Source organism: Theropithecus gelada, chromosome 3 (assembly GCF_003255815.1).
Source record: "Theropithecus gelada isolate Dixy chromosome 3, Tgel_1.0, whole genome shotgun sequence".
NCBI classification, from domain to species: domain Eukaryota; kingdom Metazoa; phylum Chordata; class Mammalia; order Primates; family Cercopithecidae; genus Theropithecus; species Theropithecus gelada.
The window spans coordinates 116476370-116502025 of record NC_037670.1 but is presented as its reverse complement, the minus strand read 5'-3'; the positions used below and the strand labels follow the sequence as shown (position 1 = coordinate 116502025).

The 25656-nt window shown below is 39.0% G+C and overlaps 1 protein-coding gene across 2 annotated transcripts in view; it reads right to left on the bottom strand.

Moving 5' to 3' along the window:
• The window catches only part of ABCB1 (ATP binding cassette subfamily B member 1), a 218533-nt gene that overhangs the window by 8319 nt on the left and 184558 nt on the right, over window positions 1-25656 (bottom strand). For both annotated transcript variants that reach the window (XM_025379380.1, XM_025379381.1), the window contains 6 exons: window positions 24225-24308; window positions 19149-19352; window positions 9122-9222; window positions 7669-7809; window positions 4846-5002; window positions 3589-3786 (listed from right to left, as the gene is read on the bottom strand). In XM_025379380.1, coding sequence (XP_025235165.1) covers window positions 3589-3786; window positions 4846-5002; window positions 7669-7809; window positions 9122-9222; window positions 19149-19352; window positions 24225-24308 — 885 coding nt within the window. The remainder of the gene's footprint in view (window positions 1-3588; window positions 3787-4845; window positions 5003-7668; window positions 7810-9121; window positions 9223-19148; window positions 19353-24224; window positions 24309-25656) is intronic.

The following is a 25656-nucleotide window of genomic DNA, read 5'->3' as shown; positions in this document are numbered from 1 at the left end:
GAGGTCACTGTGAGGTTAACTGCCATTTTACTGATAAGCAAATGCGCACAGTTAGTAATTGGTGGAAAACCAAGACTGGATCTAAACACTATAGGTTGGGTTTTAGTAACACTAATATCTCACAACTGAAAGATATTTTATGCCCCCTCCTTAAAAGGGGAATGCCCCCATCTCGGGCTCTTCTTGGGTTATAACCAGACAACAAGAAGCAGCTTCTAACTATATCCCAAAGGTGGCTCTGACTGTTGTATATGAGAGAGACTAGAAAGGGGAGAAAGGAAAGGTCAGGGGGAGACTCAAAGCAGGGGTGATTTAACAGTGACACTGATGAAAGTTGAGCTTCAAGAGCCCTCAATTACATGTAAATTCTAGGAAGTTGAACAGTTTTCTGGGTGGGATGGAGGAAAGGCTGTAGTCAGGAAGCTCTTCCCTGTAAGTGTTGATGATAAATTGCCTAAAATGAAAGGGACCGGAATCTTTAAGCTTCCAATATTTGGTTATGATTTTTTTTGTTTGAAGTAAATATCCACTTTTGTGTCTAATTTTGCATTCAAAATTTTTTCTTTAAGTTGAATCCCTAAAATTGTATAATCTTCAGGTCCCTCAAAACTTGGAGAATCCTCCCATCTTCACAATTTCATAGCTTAATTATTCAAGACTTTCCACAATTTAACCTAAATCTTTCTTCAAATTTAACAGTTTGGTGGCTCTCGAATGATGGCTGGCATCAGGATCACCTCGGAAAATTATAAAAAGAAAAGGCTAAACCCTAGCCTACTTGAATAATCCAGGCTGGCTGTATTTTTTACTAGCTCTTTAGGCCATTCTAACAGTCACTGAAGCTTGAGAACCACCACTTCAGGTCAATGATTTTCAACGTGGGATTCAAGGTCCACTGATGGTCATGAGAATTTCGTGACTTCAGGGGATCCTCAGGGTCAAATCCTTTCTTTAATTCTTATGCTCAAATCCACAGACTCATTTTTACATGGCAATAAAAACTAATGAGTAGTAATCCACTGAGTTATTCAGGGCTACTCACTGATGTCCATAAACAAAACTTTGTACATTTACTAGAGTTTATTGTGGACACTTTCTGCTAAGAAGTCTAGCTGCAGTGCACCATCTGGCAATATTTCCAAGCCCTAGTGCAAATGCACAGGAGAAGATAATGGATATTCCTGCAATAAATGAGGACACTTTGTTTTCAGTCCATTATCAATAATGTCTTGGGATGCTTACTGTGCTATGCACTCAGCATTCATTTTCATATACTTCTGTGTCTGACCTTTTATACATCAAGGGACTAGAAGGCTAAAAACTATTTCCCACTTTCCCTTGGTTCTGGAAGTAAGTCAGGGTCTACCAGGGAGATGCACAGTGTAAAATCTGGGAGGTAGACACCATCTCTCCTTCAGCAGCCATGGTAAGCTAAAAGCTTAACTCATTTTTGGCAGACAAGAATTTCTGCAACAGACAGATTCTAGTCTTGTACCTTTAAATTTGGAACAGCTGTGGCATAATTTTCTGCAGCTTCTTGGTTACAGAATCACAGCTGCAGTGCGGTGATCTGGAAGTCTGGGAGCAAGTAGCCTACTTTTCTTTCACTCTTCCAGCCCTTCCAAAGATTTTGTAAGCATGTAATTCCGTTTATTAAATACTTATCTACTTGAAATACCTAGTGCAGTTTCTGTTTCCTACTCTGAACTGTAACTGATGCTGTCCATGTTTTAAATTATGTTCTGCTTGTGTTTATATACTTGCAGAATAACATTAATTATTCCTTATTGTATCATTATTGTGCTGTATTATATCGTGGTTTTCAACTCCAACATTTTGTTATCACCAAGCGTTTTTCCCCTTGGAAAGTGACTATGAGTACATTAGTGGATGATGACATTTGAAAATCTTCCCTACATGAGTTATCAGAAAAGTTTGAGAACCACTACTCAAACTAAACTCCTATTTCAGCCAAAGTGTCCTATTTGCGCATTGGGAACAAATCACTGATCACAGCTTGCATTTTCTCTCACATTGAATGTCATCACGACTGTTCATCCACATGCAAATCCTTATCTCTTAAGAACTAGCTCTAGGCCTATCTTCTTTAACTCATGAAAGTATATGCCCCATTTCCTCAGTTAAAGTATTTGAGGGCAGATATCATGCCCTACAATTCATCATAGCACAATCTTTTACATACCACTTAATAACTGTCTGTTGAGGACCATAATCAGTGTCTGAGGGCTAACATTTCCTCCTCTAATTGCTTTGGCTGTCAGCGACGTCTTTATTTAGAGTCCTGTTTTTAAACTCACCACAAAAAATTGAAAGACAAAATCAGAGTTCACAGAAAATATAAAGCAAGAGAGTAAAAGTAGGTAACAAGCTTATGTAATGATTTAAGAGTAGACTGAATAAAGGCATAACTATCTTTGAATACAGTAACAAATATTTATGAGTAAGAGTGACTGCTGTGAGGAAGTAAAAAGAGTCCTAGACTAAAGGTTGAAAACTCTCTTTTCATTTGAGTTATTAAATGCTACCAGTGTCCATACATAGTGGGTGGGCATCCATCTGACTTTACCAGCAGGCATCCATTCTGATTGGTCAGTGTCCATTCTGTTCCCATTGTTAAGTATTTTAAATATCACTTCTCAGTACAATTAATTACATGCCTACATAATGAAAATGTCTTGTTCTTAATCTATTCCTTCCTAGTTTGTCTTCTTTCCTAGCCTCCATCATAGTCGTTTAAACTCACTGCTCCCTGCCAGACACCTCTCTCATTCCCAGCAACTAAGACAAAAGGGCGTACTTCTATATTCTTTATACATTTCCCAAATTTGTTGATTCTACTTTTTTTTCCCTTAGATGATGTTTCAATGCCCTCTCTCCATCAATGATTTTGTCTCATCCCCAGCCATAAAAATGCTCAACAGTTCACCTCCTAAACATTTTCCCTGGACTCTGCCTCCCCACTCAAGCACTGTCCTTATTTGCCTTTCTTTTACTTTCCATCTTCTTGATAACCTATGCTCACTTACATCTCCATTTCTCCTCCTAACCATACTTCAGCCACCCTTAATTGTTTTCTACCATCACTACTTCACTAAGAATACTTTAAAATATCAGAAGTAGCCCATTCATTGCTAGACTCTATCATGTCTTCTCAGTCTCCTCCTTACCCAATCTCTCTATACCATCTGTCATTGCTGACTACCATCTTTGAAACAGTCCCCATCCTTGGCTTTCATCTCACTCTTAGCACCTGTCCTGCATCTTTCTGGCTACTTCCATTTTTGTCGGTTCTTCTCAAGTCAACTGAAACCTAAGTACAGCAAGGGAGATAGGTGGTACAAAGGGTGCTTGCAAAGGAGGGTAGAGGAGTAGTGTTGAGGGAAGCCTGGAGAAGTTGGCTGGGACAGCTGACACCACTTGGAGACCATATTTAGGTTGTCAGACTTTATCCAAGTGGGGTTGTTGTTTAAAGGTTTGAAAAAACATGGCTCATAGTTGAGAATTAAATACATTCAGACATTTGGATGATGAAAACCTGAACTGAGCTAAATACGAAAGTGTGCTCACCACTTTCCCCGCCAAGGGGTCGTAGAACCGCTCCAGGAGCTGGACCACCGTGCTCTTCCCACAGCCACTGCTGCCCACTAGGGCCAGCGTCTGGCCCTTCTTCACTTCCAGGCTCAGCCCCTGAAGCACTGGGATGTCCAGTCGGGTGGGATAGTTGAATACAACTTCATTAAATGTGACATTTCCTTCCAATGTGTTCTGCAATGAGAAGAATAACAGTAAATTAGATTGCCACAATACTGAAAATAAAGTGTATAGCTAACCCTTTCAATTACCAGGTGTCAGAAGGTAATGAACTTGTATTACAATTGGCTTCACTTCAAACTGCTAGAATTTATTTTTATTTTATTATTTTATTATGTTTTATTTTTTGAGACAGTCTCACTCTGTTACCCAGGCTGGAGTGCAGTGGCATGATCTCAGCTCACTGCAACCTCCACCTCCCAGATTCAAGCAATTCTCATGCATCAGCCTCCCGAGTAGCTGGGATTACAGCATGTGCCACCACACCCAGCTAATATTTTTTTATTTTTAGTAGAGATGGAGTTTCACCATATTGGCCAGTCTGGTCTCGAACTCCTGACCTCAAGTGATCCACCCACCTCAGCCTCCCAAAGTGCTGGGATTACAGCCATAAGCCACTGCGCTCAGTCTCAGACTGCTAGAATTTAGTAAATGAGGTCTAAAAGAGTAAAAGCTTTCACAGCATGTATTGTTAAGACAATGTGAATATACAATACAGCTGCAATAACTCAAATCTGTTTCTCAGGAATACAGTAACTTACAATAAAATCTGGTGACCAGCCTGGGCAACATAGCAAGACCATGTCTCTACAGATAATTAAAAAATTAGCTGGGCATGATGGCACATGCTTGTAGTCCCAACTACTTGGGAGGCTGAGGCAGGAGGATCGCTTGAGCCCAGAAGGTCAAGGCTGTAGTGAGCAATGATCATGCTACTGCACTCTAGCCTGGATGACAGAGTAAGACTGTCTCTAAAACAATTGTTTGTAAAAAATCTGATGAATAGGTTTTGCTTATAAAGTGAGCAGTGTTCCTATTTCCCTATAACCTTCGCTATGTAAAAGTACTGAATGTTGATGTATATTATTAGTAGTTATTGAAAGGAATCTATGATCTAGGAAGTTTTATTTTATCATCAGCATATTTGAAAGTACAAATTTTACTAAGTTTCCACTTAGAATACTTTCATTAAGGAGTCAGGAGTAGATCCAATAGTTGAAACATCAAACTCACCGGCTTTAGGCCTTCTGTGCTGTAGCTGTCAATCAAAGGGGTTTTTTCAATGATCATGATGATGTGGGCTGCTGATACTTTGGCTTTGGCATAGTCAGGAGCAAATGAACTGACTTGCCCCACGGCCATGGCACCAAAGACAACAGCTGAAAATACTCTGGAAAGTACAAACACAAAACATGTGTGCAGCGTTACAACCACAATGCTAGAAAGCTGACACTCCTTTTTTTTTTTTTGAGATGGGGTCTTGCTGTGTTGCCCAGACTGTAGTGCAGTAGTGCAATCAGAGATCACTACAGATATGACCTCTGGGGCTCAAGCGACCTTCCCACCTCAGCCTCTGGAGTAGCTGGGACTACAACTGTGCACAACCACAGTTGTAAAACCAGCTAATTGTTTTATTTTTTTGTAGAGATGGGGGTCTCCCTGTATTGCCCAGGCTGGTCTCAAACTCCTGGTATGAAGCAGACCTCCTGCTTCAGCCTCCAAAAGTGTTGGGATTATAGGTGTGAGCCACCATGCCTGGCCAAAAGGTGACACTTTTGTAACCAGAGAGCTTAGCCTCTAATAGTTATAAAACAGATGTTAAAAATAAAACAAACACATTTCCTTGTAAGTTCATGTCAGTGTGATAGATTGATTGCAAAATGGCCCATTTTTTTTCCACCTCTCTCTGTATCCTCATCTTGCAATGTGACCTTTGCAGCACCCTTTGAATCTGGACTGGCCTTGTGACTTGCTTTGGCCAGCAGGATGTGGTGGGCAGGATGTGGTGGAAATCACTTTTTCCAGTTCCAAGTCTATGACTCAGGGGGCCTTATATGCTTTGTGAGCATGCATGCGTGTGTTCTCTCTCTCTTTCTTTCTCTCTCAGAATTCTGCCACTGTCTCAAACCCAGGCTAGCCTGCTGGAGGATGAGGCACACATGGAGGAGAGCTGTGTGAATCCCAACCAACCAGCTACAGACACAGCCCACTACAGACACATGAGTAAGTCCAGCTGAGATCCACTATGCCTAACCCAGATCAGTAGAACTTCACAGCTAACCCACAGGTTTGTAGGCAAAAATGTGTATGTCTCTGAGGTTTAGTGGCTGGTTGTTACACGGCATTGTTGTGGTGATCAGCAACAGATACAGTCAGTGATGTCGGAATTACATCAGATTCTTAAAAACCTATGAACTGTGCAACAAAAAGAAAGTTTCTTACAGAACCAGATATGTTGCTCTTAAGGTGCATTGACATTCTTATCTATGACATGGGAATCACAGCAACTTAAAAGTTGGGAAGGTCCTTACAGGTATCAAGTCCAGCTCTCCATGTTTGTGCCTGGACACCTCCCCTAAATTGGCTTCCATCCTCTGATTTAGGAAGTAGCATGTTTGGTTGTCTATTGTTAAACAGTTCTTTTTCAAACTGAAGAAAAAATTTACTTCCTTTTACATAAGACAGGCCTACAAGTCTTGAAATATTACTAAAACCTCCTTTGCTTCTTTGATAACTCCTTTTACGGCCCTTCTCTAGACATATTTATTAATATGATTTTTTAAACAGCAAGCCTGGAACTGACAAAATACTTGGGAACCCTCCCAGAATACAGGGAATCCATCACTTTCTTTCCTCTGGACTCTATGCCTATGTTTATGTAGCATATTGTGTCATTAGTTTTTGTTTGTTTGTTTGTTTGTTTGTTTAACTGGCACTAAATAAGATACACCGATGGTTAATCTTGGCCTTGTGATCATTTAAACCTATGGGACCTTTTTCTAATGCACTGCTCTTCAGACAGGTCTTCCTTTTCCTTAACTTGGAATGTTGATTTTCAAACCTAAATGCCCCAATGTCAGCAACTTTCACCAATTCAATTTTTTGGAGTAAAGCAATATATCAAATAATTATCTAATCAAAGTCCCAATGCCAGTGATGCTTGGTTTTGATCTCTAGGTCATAATCACAGATAGCACCCGCATATCATTTGTCCAATGCACACCTTTAATGGAAATTTAGATGTCTTTTTTGGGGTCCTCCTGAGCAAACTGTAATGCATGAACAGCTCAATGTTTAAAAAGGAAAGAAATACTATACTAATACATTACACTGCCAGGCTTATATGAGTCTGGTTTAAATGTAAAACTACATTGCTACTAATTATGTTATGCTATCAAGAGGCAGAATCTTACCCATCTCTAAATCTAGAAGCTCAGATATATTATATATACTTTTGACCACCAAACTGCATATTTGGGTACTTTTGTAGTATAACTGCTTCAGGCTTATCTTCCTCTGACCAAGGCACAGTTATCTACATTCAGAACAATGTAGCAGAAAAGTCTCAATATAACTTTTCCTTTGTCATTTCTGACTTCATCTGGCTCTTACCTTCCAACTCTTCTCATATCAAGGAAAAGTAAACTTATCCTGGAATCTCCAAGGGCTTGCAGAACTTAGTACAACACATCTGCAGTTTACTTGCTCTGTAAGAAAGTCCTTTAAAAGGAGCCAGTCAGACTCCTTGCTCAGAGCTAGGCTTCTTCCCAAATGCCAAGGCCTTCTCAAAATCTCTGAATGGAATCACTCCACCCAGTGACAGACTTGGAAAGTTCACCTATATGTGAGCCAGCAATGAGGAAAGAAGTTACTGCTCCTTCAAATGAAAGGGGGTGCTTCAATGGTGGCACATGAAGACTCAGAGGCAAAATGCCACTTTAGGAATCACCAGAATCTCTTCATGAGGCTTCACAGTAGGGTTTCCTATCTAGACATGAAGCATGTTCATCCCAGTTTTATTTTTAGAGTTTAACTAAATAATAACCCAATACTTACAACAGAACATCCTCAAAGGTCATGAGACTATGTGCCACCAAGTAGGCTCCAAACCGGAAACATCCAGCATAGGAAAAATACATCATTGCCTGGGTGAAGGAAAACGTGATTCCAAAGATGTGTGCTTTCCTCAAAGAGTTTCTGAAAAGAAGACATTTGAAAACTCATTCCACTTTCATTTCTCAGTCCTTAAAATGTATCTTTTGATAGGCTGGCAGTACGGCACAGAGGCATGACCAACAAAAATGGGTTTAGTTTCCAAAGAACTAAGTTTGGTCCACACTTTACACTTGGCGGTTGTGCAAATTTGGGAAACTGCCTAACCTCTGAGACTCAGTGTCTTTATCTTTAATGTAGAATTAACTACACCTCAAACTGTTGATGTAAAGAGAAAATAATCCAATGACTGTAAAGAGCCAGTTAGGGATCAATAAGTAAAAGTTTTCTCCCTTTCCCCCCACTTTTGGACACACAACATGTAAGTACTCTATATAAATATTCATTCTGCACACGTTTACCCAACACCTACAAGTTGCAGGTACGCTGATGGGTGACACAGAGGAAACAGGCATGTTCTTGACTTAGGAGACCTGAGTTGAGTTGAATTACTATTTATGCATTGAAGGTGCCTTATGAATAATCTGTTATGAGAAGAAAGCAGAAGCACTAAATTATTTGGGGGTCTTAGAGAAGGCTTTACAAAGGGGTTGACATTCTAGAATCATGACATGGAGCTCAGCGATATGGAGGTGTGAGTGGGGGCAGGTTGGTTAGCAAGTGGGCAGCCCTGGGCTTTCAACCCCTCCTGCTACCAGATCAACTCTGCTTTTATCTTCATCACATACGAAGATTTCAAATAATTTTTTTTTTTTAGACAAAAAAGACTCTACCATCATTTTTTTAAATAAAAGCTTAAAAATCTATTAATAAGGTCCACCTCTCTCTTTTATTATAAGAAACAGACTCAGAGAGGTTGGGCTTGCTTATGTTCACACCACTTATTAGAACTGTCACTGGGATGACTGTGTTAAAGGAAGAAGGCCTGCACTGGAGAAGGGGTAAAAAGCAGAAAGACAGGTAAACCCAGGAAGCACCATCCTTTCCGTGTCCCACAGGTACCTCAGATTTTAGGTTCCATAAATAACTCATTTTCAACTAGAGCAAATTGTAGGGTCATATCCTAACTGGACATCAGATAGTCATTCTCAGCATCATGTCTCCCTCCCTTCTCATCAGTGACCGATTCTTACAGGTTCTACATCAGAGATGTCCCTGCCTTAGTTCAGGGTCTTGTAATTTCTCTCCTGCATAATTACAACTGTTTCCCAATGAGTTCCCTTCGAGTACTTTCTCCACTTGCTCCCTACCTTCTAGCCAAAGTAATCCCTCTGAAAACAAATATGATGACTGAAAAATTATTCACACTCCCCTCCCATTCTTCAGCGGTTATTACCTGTATGGTACCTGCAAACTCTGATCATACATATGTTCAAACTTCTGCTCCTGAGTCAAAGAAACAACAGTTCGGAAGTTTTCTATTGCTTCAGTAGCGATCTGTAACAGAGAGCACCGATCACCAAGAGGCACAAGGGTAAACAGGGGTGATTAACCTGAATTCTATAAAACAGACTAATGAAAATCATTTTATGATTACATATTTTTTATTATGTATGAGCATTTTCTCTGTAGAAAAAGATACTAAGTAATTTATCAAACTGAGTTATGGATCTGGAAGGAAAATTGACTAATTCAGACTTCTCCTTTGCAGAAAGAGAAGCTAAGACTTAAACGGATTAAAGCATTGCTTAAAGCCACATAGCTTTACGTGGCTTCACAAAAGTAACCTGAGAACTCACAGTACTTCACATCTATTACAGTGTTCTTTCTTCTATGATGATCACATTTTAAGTTCACAGTTATTTTGCACATATTTTTAAAATGTGATGTTTGTATTTTTCTCTTTATCATTGCCATTTGTGACAACTGAAGAATGCTTGGAAAATACTGAAAGAACTAAGGCAATAGAAAGTATATTTTAGATAGGTTTGTCAGCTTACTCCTTTCTGCCTGTGGACGTTTACTCCTTTCTGCCTGTGGATGCCACCAAGGAAGCATTGTTAAAGTCTATCTCTCCCCTGCCATCATGTCTAAGTCAGAGTCTCCTAAAGAGCCCAAACAGCTGAGGAAGCTCTTCATTGGAGGGTTGAGCTTTGAAACAACCGATGAGAGCCTGAGGAGTCATTTTGAGCAATGGGGACGCTCACGGACTGTGTGGTAATGAGAGAATACAAAGCGCTCAAGGGACTTTGGGTTTGTCACATATGCCACTGTGGAGGAGGTGTATGCAGCCATGAATGCAAGGTCCTATAAGGTAGATGGAAGAGTTGCGGAACCAAAGAGAGCTGTCTCAAGAGAAGATTCTCAAAGACCAGATGGCCACCCAACTGTGAGAAAAATATTCATTGGTGGCATTAAAGACACTGAAGAACATCACCTAAGAGATTACTTTGAACAGTACGGAAGAATTGAAGTGATTGAAATCATGACTGACCAAGGCAGTGGTAAGAAAAGGGGCTTTACTTTTTAAGTTTTGATGACCATGACTCCGTGGATAAGACTGTCATTGAGAAATACGCATACTGTGAATGGCCACAATTGTGAAGTTAGGAAAGCCCTGTCAAAGCAAGAGATGGAGAGTGATTCATTCAGCCAAAGAAGCGAAGTGGCTCTAGGAACTTTGGTGGTGGTCGTGGAGGTAGTTTCGGTGGGAATGACAACTTTGGTGGTGGAAGAAACTTCAGTGGTCATGGTGACTTTGGTGGCAGCTGTGGTGGTGGTGGATATGGTGGCAGTGGGGATGGCTATAATGGATTTGGTAATGATGGAAGCAATTTTGGAGGTGGTGGAAGCTACAATGATTTTGGCATTTACAACAATTAGTCTTTACATTTTGGACCCATCAAGGGAGGAAACTTTGGAGGCAGAAGCTCTGGCCCCTATGCTAGTAGAGGCCAGTACTCTGCCAAACCATGAAACCAAGGTAGCTATGGCAGTTCCAGTAGCAGCAGTAGCTACGGCAGTGGCAGAAGATTTTAAATTACTGCCAGGAAACAAAGCTTAGCAGGAGATAAGAGCCAGAGAAGTGACAGGGAAGTTACAGTTTACAACAGATTTGTGAATTCAGACAAGCACATTAGTGGCAGGGCCTAGCTGCTACAAGAAGACATGTTTAGACAAATACTCATGTGTATGGGCAAAAAACATGAGGACTATATTTGTGACTAATTGTATAACAGGTTATTTTAGTTTCTGTTCTGTGGAAAGTGTAAAGCATTACAACAAAGGGTTTTAATGTAGATATTTTTTTGCACCCATGCTGTTGATTGTTAAATGTAATATTATGATCATGACGCTGAATAAATGTGTCCTTTAAAAAAAAAAGGTATATTTTACACATTTGCATAATTTTTTTCCTAAGGGCATAAATATATTTAACAAGATTGGAATGAAACTCTATATTTAGCTCTATATCATTATTTTTTACCCTCATATCAAAAGCATTTTCCAAGTTCATTAAATACACATGAATAGTGAGATGTGTAATGAGTCCTTTAATATCATAACCAATTAAGTATTCCTTTATTGTTGAGCCAGGTTTTCAACTTCTTTTTTATTAAAAATAATGGTGAGATAAACATCTTTGTACCTAAACATTTGTCTATGTTGAATTGGTTTATTAGGAAAATTTCTTAAGGTGAAATTAATAGGTCAAAGAAAACTAACTTTTTTTTTTTTTTAAGAGACAGGGTCTTGCTCTGTTGCCCAGGCTAGAGTGCAGTGGCTATTCACAGGTGTTAGCATCATAGCTCACTGCAGCCTCACACACTTGGGTAAGCAATCCTCCTGCCTCAGTCTGCCAAGTAGCTAGGACTACAAGCACATGGCACTACACCTGGCTTGAATGAAGCTTTTTTAACTTCTTAAGGAATGTGGCACATACTATCAAGCTGTTTTCCAGAAAGTTTTGGGCTGGGTGTGGTGGCTCATGCCTGTAATCCCAGCAGTTTGGGAGATGGAGGCAGGTGGATCATTTGAGGGAAGGAGTTTGAGATCAGCCACAGCCAACATGGTGAAACCCTGTTTCTACTAAAAATACAAAAATTACCTGGGCATGGTGGCACATGCCTTAATTCCAGGTTACTGGGAGGCAGAGGAAGCGCCTGAACCCGGGAGACGGAGGTTGCAGTGAGCCAAGATGGTGTCACTGCACTCCAGCCTGGGCAACAGAGTGAGACTCCATCTTAAAAAGGAAGTTTCCATCATTCAATTATGTTGTAATTGAATGTTACTTCCAACAAGGCAATTTTATTAGAAACACACATCCTTCATCATCTCTGGAGTCTGAGTAAAAGGATATGGAAAAAGCAAAGAACACCAGTGTACAAGATGAGATTTCAGCCTACATCAGCCGCACCACCTTGAACCAAAATGCTGTCTCATTTTCCTTATTTGCGAAATGAGGAGGATGGACTAGAGGGTCTCTAAAGTCCCTTTTAATGCTATGATTCTAACAGAAATAATTTCCAGAATTATAAGTCACCAAGAGAAATGACTCCTTATTGTTTAAGATGTTCTTCCTCTCTTTGGCCTCTACACTGGTCAGAACAGATTCTAATAAAGACACATTTAATTTAGCATGTTTTATAGCTTAAAAATCATAAATGTGAAATTCCATTTATTCTTCTCTGAATCCTACATAAATTACCTAACTTCAAACATAAGCAGCACTTCATAAGACATTAAGTCAGTTTTGAAGACTAATATCAAAAGCTATTAGAAGTTAAAAAAAAAAATTAACATTCTTAGAAACAAAAACTTATTTAAAAATAAAATTAAAAATATTATTCTTACACTGACAGGCCAAGAAGATTGAATTATGTTTACCACAAGCTACTTAGAAAGTTAGGAAAATGTCAGGTTTATGTTAAAATATTTTATAAACTTCTTTTACACATTATAAAAATGATAATATAGTCATTTTAGAAAACCGTAAAAGTGCAGAAAGCAAAAGGCGAGAAGAAAAAATTCACCTTCAAATTCCCAAAGACAATCCTTTTGTCAGACGCATTAGAAATATTTCTAATTATCAGAATTCAAACAAACAGGTTTTCCAGATCAGTAAGAAAATTCAACAGACTATAACAATGTCTGCTGAAAAATAGACTTTACTGTATATTTCAGTGTAATGGTTTTAAGAAATATTTTCTGTGCACCATTTTCTAAGGCAGGAGTGTCTTGTCTGAGATTGGTTTGTAAATGTCATTGCTTTTTAGTGTGTACTTAGCCCAATAAAAGTGGGAGTTTGAGTCACAGACCTTGCGTGGTGAGTAAAACAGCACAGTAACTTCAGGACCGTCTTCATCTTGACACACAATGAAGCAATTAGGAAAAGGCTTAATTAGCACCCTGCATCCTCACAGCTTCCTTTATTCCAAGAGTTTTAAATGGAGACTCAGTGATTACCACGAGGAGAGAGAACTTCTAATTCAAGAACAAATAGCATCAAGTTTCCCTCGGAAACTGTTATGTACTAAATAATTTTGAAGAAATAAAAATGTATGTTTCTAGAAAGAAAAAACAGCCTCCTGACATTACTCTTCCCACCCTCAAATAAACAAGTTTATGGCTTTTATTTCTGAAAAGGAAAAAAGCATCTACAATGGAGCCTTGGACAACATAGGGATTAGGGAGACTGACCCCTCATGCAGTTGAAAATTCACATGTAACTTCCGACTCCCCAAAAACTCGACTACTAATAGCCTGCTGTCAACCAGAAGTCTTACCAATAACACAGTCAATTAACATGTATTTTGTATGTTATTTTTATAATAAAGTAAGCTAGAGGGAAGAAAATGTTACTGAGAAAATCACAAGGAAGAGAAAATACATTTACTATTCATTAAGTGGAAGTGGATCAATTATAAAGGTCTTTATCTTCACCATCTTTATACTGAATAGGCTAAGGAAAAGGAGGAAGAAGAGGGATTGGTCTTGCTGTCTCAGGGGTAGTACAGGGGAAAGAGGCAGAGGAAGTGGAAGGGGAGGCAGGAAAGGCAGGCACAACTGGTTACTGACATGCATTGCGATCTCTGTCTGACTTTTTGCTTTTTCATTTCTCTAAAAATGTTTCAATATGGTACCAATCCTACCTCCACTGTTTGCTTCAGTTTCAGTGCCTGTATCACAGAAGGGTCTATGTCATAAAAGAAGTTAAAAGCAGTCCTGAATAACAGAAACTCTTTTGCCAGATTGTGTAAAGTCAGTTTTCTGGCACTGCTTCTCCTATATTTTCTTTCTCACTGTTTGGCACTGGTTTGGAAACACTCATCTTTATCAAATCATCTTCTGTTAATTCCTCTGGTGTGATGTTTATTTGCTCTTGAATTTCTCCAAAATCTATACCTTGAAAGTTTTCACCCACCACTTTTTTTTTTTTCTTTCAGATCTCCTATTTATTTTTGTGATTTCCTTGTTTGGCTCTGCCATAAATCCTGTGAAATCATGTACATCTGGACACAGTTTTCTCCAGCAGAAATTTATCGTTTTAGGATTACAGACTTGCATGATGTTCTTCTCTATGGTGGCTCTCTACCATAGCGTTAACAATCCTTTCTGTAGAGTACCATGTGCTTTGTGATGAGCCTTAAAAATCCTTATGAGTGGCGAGGCACAGTGGCTTACACCTGTAATCCTAGCACTTTGGGAGACTAAGGCGGGAGGATCACTTGAGCTCAGGAGTTCAAGAACAGCCCAGGCAACACAGTGAGGCTTCATGTCTATAAAAAATTTATTAAAAAAAAAAAAAAGATTCTTATAACCCTCTCATCTAAAGGTTGAATTAGAGACATGTTTGGGAGGCAAGTAGACCACTTCAATACTTTTGATGTTAAACTCGTGAGTTCTGGGTGACCAGGATCATTGTCTAATATCAAAAGAACTTTAAAAGGCAGTCGTTTACTGTCTAGGTACTTCCTGACTTCAACGACAAAGCATCAATGTAACCAATCCGGAAAAAGGGCTCTCATTGTCCACGCCTTCTTGTTGTACAATCAAAAGACTGGCAGCTGAGGCTTATCTTTTCCCTTCAAGGATCAGGGATGAGCAGTTTTACACATAAGGGCGTATCTATACATATGGACTCATCCTAAACCCGACTGCATTTACACGAAACAGCAGAGTTAGCCTATTCCTTTCCGACGTAAATCCTTGGACTTGCTTCTCTTCCTTATTAATAAAAGTCCTTGGTGGCATTTTTTTTTTAAATAGGGCACTTTCAACTGCATTAAATACCTTATCAGGCAGATATTCTTTCTTCTCAATGATTTTTTTAAAAATAGCATCTAAGAACATTTCTACTGCCTCTTGATTGGCAGAAGTTGCTTCTCCTGCTATCTTGACATTTTTTTAAAGCCAAATCTCTTTCTAAAATTATCAAACCATCCTTTGCTGGCATTAAATTATCCAGCTCTAGATCCTTCATCTTACTTTTAATTTGAATTGACTTTGCTTTTCCTCTAATCATATTAGAGTCTATAGGTATGTCTTTCTTACAGCAATCCTGCACCCATGTAAAAGCTGCATTTTCAATATGAGATAAAGGTATTGTACAAAAAGTGCAAGGTTTTTGCACCTGCTGTTGTAGCTGCAGTGATGGCTTTTATGAATTTTGGGGTTTTTGTTTGTTTGTTTGTTTTACAATGGTTCTTATGCTAGATTCATTTATCTTGAAATGGCAGGCAACTAACTGCAGCTGCAGACCTCACATCTATAGTACATATCAAGCAGTTCAACTTTTTCCTGTAATGTCATGACTTTTCTCTGCTTGTTGGGAGCACTTCCAGCATCACTAGTGGTACTTCATATGGGTTCCCTGGTATTATTTAGTGTTTATGATATTGCACTAATCATGAGTTTTAAAATATGCAAGAACCATGGAGAGATCACTTTTTACTGCAATATGGAATTTACTGGAGAGAGGAACTGCTCCTGCTAAGATGATTAGTGTCACTGCATTTTAAGCAGATACAACACTTGAGCTCACTGCAGTAGCAACAGGAAGTGGCTACAAAATTACTGGGGTAGTACATACTACGGTTTTATTTTATGATTTAACACTATGTATTAGTCTGTTCTCATGCTGCTAATAAAGACATACCTGAGATTGGGTAATTTATAAAGGAAAGAGGTTTTAGTGGACTCACAGTTCCACATAGCTGGGGAGGCCTCACAATCATGGCGGAAGATGAAGGAAGAGCAGAGGGACATCTCACATGGCAGCAGGCAAGACAGCATATGCAGGGGAAATCCCCTTTATAAAATCAATAGATCTCATGAGACTTATTCATTATCATGAGAATAGCATGGGAAAAACCCACCCCCATGATTCAATTACCTCCCACTGGGTCCCTCCCATAACATGTGAGGATTATTACAATTCGAGGTGAGATTTGGATGAGGACACACAGCCAAAGCATGTCACACTGTATCTTTACAGTTGTTGACATGTGTCTTAACTGTGAATGGTGCCATATATGGTCTGTAAGTGTTTGTGTGCATAAAATTTGATCATTTTTAACTTTTTAAATAATTAGTTTGTGTATATCTTATGGTAGTAAATGATAAGACTATATATATTTTATGCATTTACAATATACTTTTTTCTTAATTTTTTGATATTTCTAGGCTACATGGCTTGTGAGTTTTTTCAAATTGTTGCAAATCTTCAAAAAATTTTCCAATACATTTATTGAAAACAAACTACATATAAGTGGACCCACTCAGTTCAAACCTGTGCTGTTCAAGGGTCACCTGCATTTTATAGAAATGCTCACTAGTCCACAATAATGTGCTGAAAAACTACAGAGCACAGATCACAGGCAGGGTAGAGGTTATGAGCAGATTTTGACCTCATGCAGTCAGAATAAGAGTGGGCTCTAATGTCGCATACACCCTTAATCAATAAACAAATCATACACCATTAACCAATAAACAAATAAATAGGAAAGAAACATCAAGGGCTGAGAAGTATCATGAATTAATTCAGGTGTCAGGAGTGGCCTCTCTGAAAAGGTAATAATTTTAGGGTATGAATAATGTAAAGTCAGCCAAGAGAAGATCAGAGGCAATCAGCTTAAAACGTTCCAGGAATTGCAAGAATGTCCACTGGGCCAGGGCATGCAGGCATAAGAGACCGTGATGCCAGATAAGGTCATAAAGGTCATCAGGAGTTCAATCATACAGAGTTTGATAATCCATGATGAAAGATTAGATTTTGTTCCAAGTATGATAAGCCGTTTGAGACTTTGAAGTAAGGGTTGGCATTATCAGATTTGTATTTATGAGAGATCAGAATGACTTCTGTAAGAATGTAGAATACAGTTGGACAAGAATGGAAGGTGTAGAAGCAGGGAGATTGGTTAGGAGGCTGTTGCTGTGTGACTGTGAGCAAGTTACTTGATCTCTCTGAATCTTGGATTTCATTATCTATCCAACAGGGATAATTCAACAGGGTTATTGAGAGCATTAAATTAGATCATGTATTTAGAGCTGTTAGTATGATACTTGTTATATAAGAAGTACTAAACAGCAGCTTGAGAATTGTGACCAGGTGGAAGTTGATTTTCAATATTATGTGGACTGGTTGGTGCAGATTCACTACTTTCCCTACCTACTTCCACCCCTCTCATGAGCCACCCTTGAATTAGAACATGTATCACATCCCTGACCTTTACTTAGAAAATCTGCCATATCCACACATAATTCATTTCCATCTGTCCCCTTCCTTTGGTCCCCCTGACAGGACTCCAAGAGTCTTAAATCTCATTGTCACTTCAAAGGTGCTAACCTGTGGTTTGCATGAATTAGCTTGGGATCAGATTGGATCATCTTCTTCCTAAAAGCAATCTAAGACTCCCTGCTGGGACATTTCAAATACCTCACTGTTAACTAGAATGCTTTCTCCTTTTTTCATATTTTGTCTTAGATTTTTCCATCTTCTCAGGGGAAGAGTCAACACCATGGGGGAGATCCCCAAAGTACAGTATTAAATGGAGTCATTGGCACAGAATGTATTCCCCAGCAGGGGCCAATGTTACTTGAGCCAGACCACAATAGACCCCTGTGGGTCAGCACCATCCTGATGTACCTCCAGAAATGGGCCTCTGGGAGCCTGATAGGATGCCTGACATGAAGTTTGATCCCTACAGACACTGGCTGGGGAGGCACTACAGCTGGGCCAAAAGATTTTCCAGAGAGAACCCCCCAAAAATGGGATAGTCTGAAGAGATAGCAGAGAGGTAAAGGACAAAGCATTAGTGGCAATGACCAACATCTGAGGCCTTCCTCATCATTCACTTGGTGAGGTAGCTGGGCCTACTGACAACCAGAGCCACTCTGATCTGCGTGAGTCCACTCTGATCTGTGTGAGTCCCTGCCCTAACTCCCGGGAACCTCAGAACGTTCATCACACATATATCCCTGTCCTAAATGTTAGTTATGGCAGTCAGCCCTGCTCTGACCTCTCATTTCCACTATGATACAGGTCATGTGATATCAGACTGCGTTCTGCCATCAGAGGAACTCTTCATTTTATAACAGAAAGAGAAACAACTTTGGAGCACAACTGTCTGAGTTTGAATTCTGGCTCCAAGATCTATCAGCTCTAAAGTCCAGAGTCATGACCTGCCTGTGTGTGCCTCCGCCCCACCAGAAAAATGAGATAATAGACCCCATATGGTTGCTATAAGGAGTAAGACATTTGCCAGGAAACACAGTAAATGCCACATAAGCATTTGTTAAATAATGGGAAAAAATAGACAAGCATGCAGGGGGAAAAAAAAAGAAGTAAAAAAGGGGTAAAGATAAATAGAAATAAGATGAAGAGAGGAGCACGATAAAAAAAAAGAAAGAGTGGTAGTAATTTAAAACAGATATAATAAATACCCCTAGGGTTTTTCCATATTTAATCTCCCCCCTTACATGTACAAATAAAATGGGCTTACCTTCCTCAATAAAGGAATGGATTTAACCTTGAAAGAAAAGAAAGAAAAGAAGGAAGAAGGGAAGGAAGGAAAAAAGGAAAGAAGGAAGTAAGGAGTGGAGAGAGAGCGAAAGTGAGAGAAAAGAAAGAAGAAAATAACTAAGGGAACAAGGAAAGTGAGTAGGAAGGAAGAACAGTGTGAAGACAATGGCCTGAAAATTGAAAAAGTTTGTTAAAGTTAATTATCAGTTTTTGAGTCCAAGAACTGGCTTTGCTACTTTCTGTAAGTTTCTAATTTACTGAATAAGCATAAAAAAGATTGCTTTGAGAAATGGTTATAAACACATTCTTAGAGCATAGTAAGCAGCAGGGAGTAACAAAACACCACTGATTAGAATATTTTACTCTGCTTGAGTAATCAATCACATTTAGTTTGACTCACCTTTCCAGCACCTTCTAGTTCTTTCTTATCTTTCAGTGCTTGTCCAGACAACATTTTCATTTCAACAACTCCTGCTATTGCAATGATGGGTACAATTGCTAAGAGTAACAGTGTCAGTTGCCAACCATAGATTAAGGATATAATTATTCCTGTCCCAAGATTTGCTATATTCTGGGTAATTACAGCAAGCCTGGAACCTATAGCCTGCAAAACAAAACATATTAGAGAAACTTAAAAAATATTATCTTCACAACTCATGCTTCTATTTTCTGAAAACTCACCTTCATGAGACTATCTTCATTATTTTCTCAGTAATGAACTAAAAAGTAAAGGTTTACTTAAAAGTTTATTGAGTTTCTACAGTAAGAATTTCCATGACTTCAGAATGCTGAAAGTAGAATATCAACAATCTAGAGTTCAATTACATATTCCTATTTCTTCAGATCTTTTAATACCAAGAAAACCTTCATTAATCACAGCAACATTACTAAAGCAATCCCTGCAAATCAGCAAGATAAAGGAGTCTGACAAACTGGGAATTATGGAAATTTCCAATGTTAGGTATATAATTACTTATAATTTAAGCCTAATATTTGTCATTAATAATATTCAAATATATCTGGGTCTGTTTGAGATATAATGTTTAATTTGGGAAAAATACAGAGTTGAAAATTATGGAATTCAATTTAAGATAGTAAGCGGGCATTATTGTCTTCCCCTTGAATTCCAGAGGGAGTCTGAAGTATGACTTTCATTAGTGTGTGCTGATTTCCAGCTCTAAAGTCAGAAGTCAAACTACAAAGTGAATTTAATCCACCACTGTATAAAGTCCAAATGTAAACCAGATTTCCAACTCTGAAACCAAAAGTCAAGCTACAAAGTCAGTTTAGTCCATCACTCTATAATTTAGTCCAGCACATCTCCTCTACCCTGGAAATATTCTGTGCCCTCAAGCCATTCCAAATGCCTGCTCTGGCCCCAGACCTGCTTTTTCTGAATAGGGGCTGGGTAAAATAAGGCTGAGACCTACCAGGCTACATTCCCAGGAGGTTAGACATTCTAAGTCACAGGATGTGAGGATGTGACAGGAGGTCAGCACAAGATACAGGTCACTAAGACCTTGCTGATAAAACAAGCTGTGGTAAAGAAGCCAGCCAAATCCTACCAAAAATCAAGATGGTGACAAAAGTGACCTCTGGTTGTTCTCACTGCTCATTATATGTGAATTATAATACATTAGCATGCTCAAAGACACTCATACCAGTGCCATGACAGTTTACAAATGCCATGGCAACGTTACCCTATATGGTCTAAAAAGGGGAAGAACCCTCAGTTCTGGGAAGAGCCCACCCCTTTTTCTAGGAAACTCATGAATAATCCACCCCTTGTTTAGCATGTAATCAAGAAGTAACAATAATAAGTATAAGCAGCTGAGCGTCCCATGCTGCTGTTCTGCCTATGGAGTAGCCATTCTTTATTTTTCCACTTTCTTAATAAACTTGCCTTCACTTTATGGATTCGCCTTGAATTCTTTCTTGTACAAGATCCAAGTACCCTCTTTCAGGGTCTGCATCGGGACCCCTTTCTGGTAGCAATAGAATCCTTTATAATTCCCTACACTAATCCCTACAAAATCATTTAACACCTGTCTGATATAAACACCAGAACTGTACTTAGGAAAAGAGTGCTATAACTATCAGTAGCCTTTAATACATTAAATTCCGTACCATGGAGCTGCACCAGGGCTGAAAGAGATATCATAAATAATATAACACCTGTATATTTAGTTGATGCAATCACTGAGCTTATATTAAAGGGATGATTTGCCAAATTTGGGATAAATCAGAAAATGGTTTTCAAAGCCAGCTCTCTGCATTTCACATCTTTAGTTTGAAGGTCAAAGGATGCAAGCTGGAGAAGGGCTGTGCCACAGGGATGATATAGGTTGCTCCTGTTCTCAGTATCTACAAGTTCTACTCAGAGCTCATTTCCCACCACAGCTACTGACTTATGTGCTTGTGAGAGAAGCTCTTAGAATATCACCTAGAATCACTTCTCGGTGTGAGTTCATGGCAGAGGAATTACCCGGCTATGTAACTTTTCAGACATATAAATGTGCAGCTTTGGAGAGCAGTGAAGGGCCACAGAAAGAAATAAGATGGATTAAAGACGGCAAATTCTTTAATGTACCAAAAAGAGTAACTAAAAAGTCTAAGACCTTAAACTGCAAGGAGATTTAACTCCTCAGCCTCATTTGATTTAGCACTTCAGACATTACACTGGTTACTGTTTCTTTACTCCAAAGAGTAACCCTCACTGTCCTACATCTATTCCTACAGAGTAGGAGTCTATAGAAATATGAGGACTAAGAAGAATGGAAGAGCACAGCTTAGTAGCCAGAAAATTTTCATTGTAAAGACTAGGGTTGAGGGGAGGAACCAAAACCTGTCAGCCAAAAACAGATCAGTTAGTGGTGTAAAGTAGATCCAACAGTCCTCTCTCAGCCAATCTGTGATAACAGCTACATTGGGCTTTCCTAAGTTGACAGTGTTTGCCAACCTGCTCATTTCCTCTTCCCTGGTCTTTCCTTTTTAGCCACTGTTTTAAGTTCTGGAAAATAGTTTTGCCTGAGTGGCTCACATAAGGTGAGTGCAGCCATCTTGGCAGGGCCATGAAAGTGCCAGTTCGAGGTGTCTTTGGGGAAAAAAGTGAAAAGCAGAAGGTTGACCCCAGCAGGTAATTAGAGACAGTGAATATGGCAAAGGGCCTCACAAACAGCACTGTGGAGGGAAAAAGTGACCACCAATTTTACAAATATGGGAACTCACTGTGGCCTAAGGCAGGTCATAACACCAGAGGAATCTGAGAGGAAGGAAGAAAAACTGCAATACAGAATGCCCTGAATACATCGGCTCCGGGTTCTGCTGCAAAAGACTGAGTTGCCTCCAGGATTGTGTCTTCCACGTCAAATGTGATGCGGGATATTTGTCCATCAAGGCACATGAGCCCATACCACAGGATCTGTGTCATACTGTGCAATGTCACATTGCACTGGTTACTGTTCCTTTATTCCAGAGACTAATGCTCACTGTCCCACATATATTTCTCCTACAGAGTAGGAGTCTATAGAGTTCTGAGAACTAGAATGAATGCAGAAGCATAGTAAAACTTATTTGGTAAACCAATTATATAAAAGGTTTAACTAAAGTTAGCAATGCAAAGTTCAGCCTTCTTGATATCTACACATGGATGTCTAATACAGACATCACAAACTTACCATGTCTCATACAGCACTCTCCATTCTCCCCTAAGCCTGCTTCTCCAACAGGCTTCTGAATTTCATAAAGATCAACTCCAGCTGGGCATGGCAGCTCACACCTGTAATCTCAACACTTTGGGAGGCTGAGGCAAGAGGATCGCTTGAGCCCAGGAGTTCAAGACCAGACTGGGCAGCATAGGGAGACCATGTCTCTACAAAAGATTTAAAAATTAGCAGGAAATGGTGGTGCACACCTGTGGTCCTAGCTAGCAGGAAGGCTGGAGACGGGAGGATTGCTTGAGCCCATGAGTTCTAGCTTATAGTGAGCTATAATAACGCCACTGTAGTCTGGCCTGGGCCAGAAAGAGAGTTTAAAAAAACAAAAAATCAACTCCATTTTTCTCCATTGTGCAGGTAAAAAATAATTGGAGTCATCTTTAAATTCCCTTTCTCTCATATCCATCATCTAATCCAACCAATACATTCTATTGGCTGACATCTAAAATATATCCAGAATTAATTATATCTTAAAATTTTGTATAACCTTTTGTATAACCACATTAGTCTAAAACACTATAATCTCTGTCCTGGATTATTGCAACAGCCTCCTTCTATGCTTGCCCCTTTTGGCCTATTCACACAGTTTCTTCCTTTCACTCACTTTATTCTAGCTACTTTGTCTTCTTTTTTTTTTTTTTTTCTTTTTTTTTTTGAGACACAGTCTTGCTCTGTCACCCAGGCTGGAGTGCAGTGGTGCGATCTCACCTCTACAACCTCCACCTCCTGAGTTCAAGCAATTCTCGTGCCTCAGCCTTCCAAGTAGCTGGGATTACAGGCATGTACCTGTAATTACATTCTATACAACTTGATCTAAATCCTGATTTTTATTGTTTTGTTTGCTTTAAGCAAAGAAGTTTGTATTAAAACAACAATTACAAAGAGGAGCTGGTACCATTCCTTCTGAAACTATTCCAAACAACAGAAAAAGAGGGACTCCTAAGGTTTATATTTCAATGTTATAACTCTATGTGTTTCCTCATTCATAGCTTAATTTATTCTTAAAGAAGTCCTATATATTAGATAGAAGAAATTTTAGTATAGTACTATCTTACAGAAAGATTTAAAGATAAAGATGAATAAGGTTCAAGAGGGGAAAAGACACACCGGAGATAACATGAATTTTTTCAAATTCTATATCATTTTGTGGACTTTTGCCATAAACGGTTGTAGAAGAAATTGTCACTTCAGCCAAAAATCAAAACCTGCTGGTTCAATAGTATCTAGTTATATCAAGAGATTCATACAGTAGCAAAATTTAAGTTATTACAATTATTAAAGTTTAAAGTTATTAAAGATAAAGACTAAAGTTATTCTATCCTTGCTTTAACTTTTTAATGTGCTTTTCATTTCTTTCAATCTATATTTTAGAGGATTGTCTTCCCTCCCTTCTGTAACCACAGTGACCCTAAACTTTCTTACAGCAATTAAATACATCCTTTCTTCAGGAGCAATTACTGTTTTATGTAGATTGAGCACTTTACACTCTCTTTTCTAAATAATGGTTCTTCATGCATCTTGTTAATAGCATGAATAATAGCAATAGCAAAAGGTTTATAAGTTATCTATATCCTCTACAGTATATAATGTTTAAATAGTTAACATGTTGCTATAAAAAGCATGTGATATGTTCGTAGGTTAGATATCTATCCAACATTTTCTTAATGATGATAACTAACACCTGTAAGGAGAAAATTAGTTTCATGCTGGGGTCCAAAATGGCCAATTAAGATAAACACCAGTAGAAAGGAGGCACGTACCCCTTTAACTTGAGCAGCATCATTGGCGAGCCTGGTAGTCAATGCTCCAGTGGTGTTTTTAGGGTCATCAAACCAGCTCACATCCTGTGGCACAGAAAATGATTTTATTATCTTAAAGCTCTGTTTATGAGACTCTCTGCTCCAAGAGGGCAGCAACAGGGTCAGTTTTGTTTATACTTATATCCCCGGTATTTAGCACTCAGGATGCGACATTCAATACACAAGAAAGAAACTTAATATAAAAACACATAAATAGATCATTTCATTTGTCACAAAAATTTCTGAGTGCCTACTTTGTCCTGTGCATGATTTCTAAGTGTTGGACCTGTACAAACAAAAAAGACAAAGTGGCTGCTTTTGTGAAGCTTAGATTCTAGAGATGGAAGGTACAAATAAAAGAAACATTGAGCAGGGTAAGAAGAACAGAAAAGTGAGGGGAGGTGCTATTTTAGTGACTGGGTAGGGGAAAGAGAAGGCCTGTCTAAGGGGACATCTGAACAGAGGCCTGAATGAAGGAAAGGATGAGAATACCTCAGGGAAAGCAGAAACAGCATGTGCAAAGGCCCTGAGGCAAAGGCATACCTGATCTGTTCATATACCAGCAAGAAAGCTTTAAAGGCTGCCAGCAGCCTAAAAAGAACCTTTGTGTGAGTTTGTAAAAGCCTCCCCTTCCTCTGGACAGATTTGTGTTCTCATTTGGCTCCTCTGATCCTCCCCTCTCCTACTCTTGGGCAGTGAGCCACTGTGTATGAAATAGATGTTGTGTTGGAAAAAGGTGGTTGTAGGAGATGAGATTTGAGAGACAGTGGGGGCCACATAGTGTGTGGCCTTATGGGCAACTGTCAGGATTCCAGATCTTATCCTGTGAGCTACGGGCAGCCTTCAGCAGGTTTGGGCAGTGGGATATGACTTGATTTCTATTTTAGAAAAATGACTCTGGCTGTTTTAAGGTGAACCTACCAGATTGGGATAAGAATGGAGGCAGGGAGATCAGCTAGGAAGCTTCTGCAATGTTAATAGAAAGAGAAGAGTCAAGGATGGCTTCAAGGTTTTTAGCCCAAACAACTGGTAGAATGGAGCTGTTGCTTACTGATATGGGGGAAGAGGGAGTAAGGAATAAGTCTGGTGGGGAGGAGAAGAGTCAAAAGCTCAATTCTGGAAATGTTAAACAGTGAAACCCTTATTAGATATCCAACAGAGAGGTTGAACAAGCAGTTAGATAAATGTAGCTCAGGGCAGTATAAATGATTTGAGTTAAAAAGAAATCAACAAAAGTAATCCAGATTAAAATATAATATTCAACATAAAATAAGATTTTCTTGTAAAACCATTTACATTTTTAAATATGTGTATTTAAAATACTAACATGATTGTGAATTTGAAGTATGAATTTATGTGTTTTACAAATAACTGTGGTCCCTAAGAAGTTATC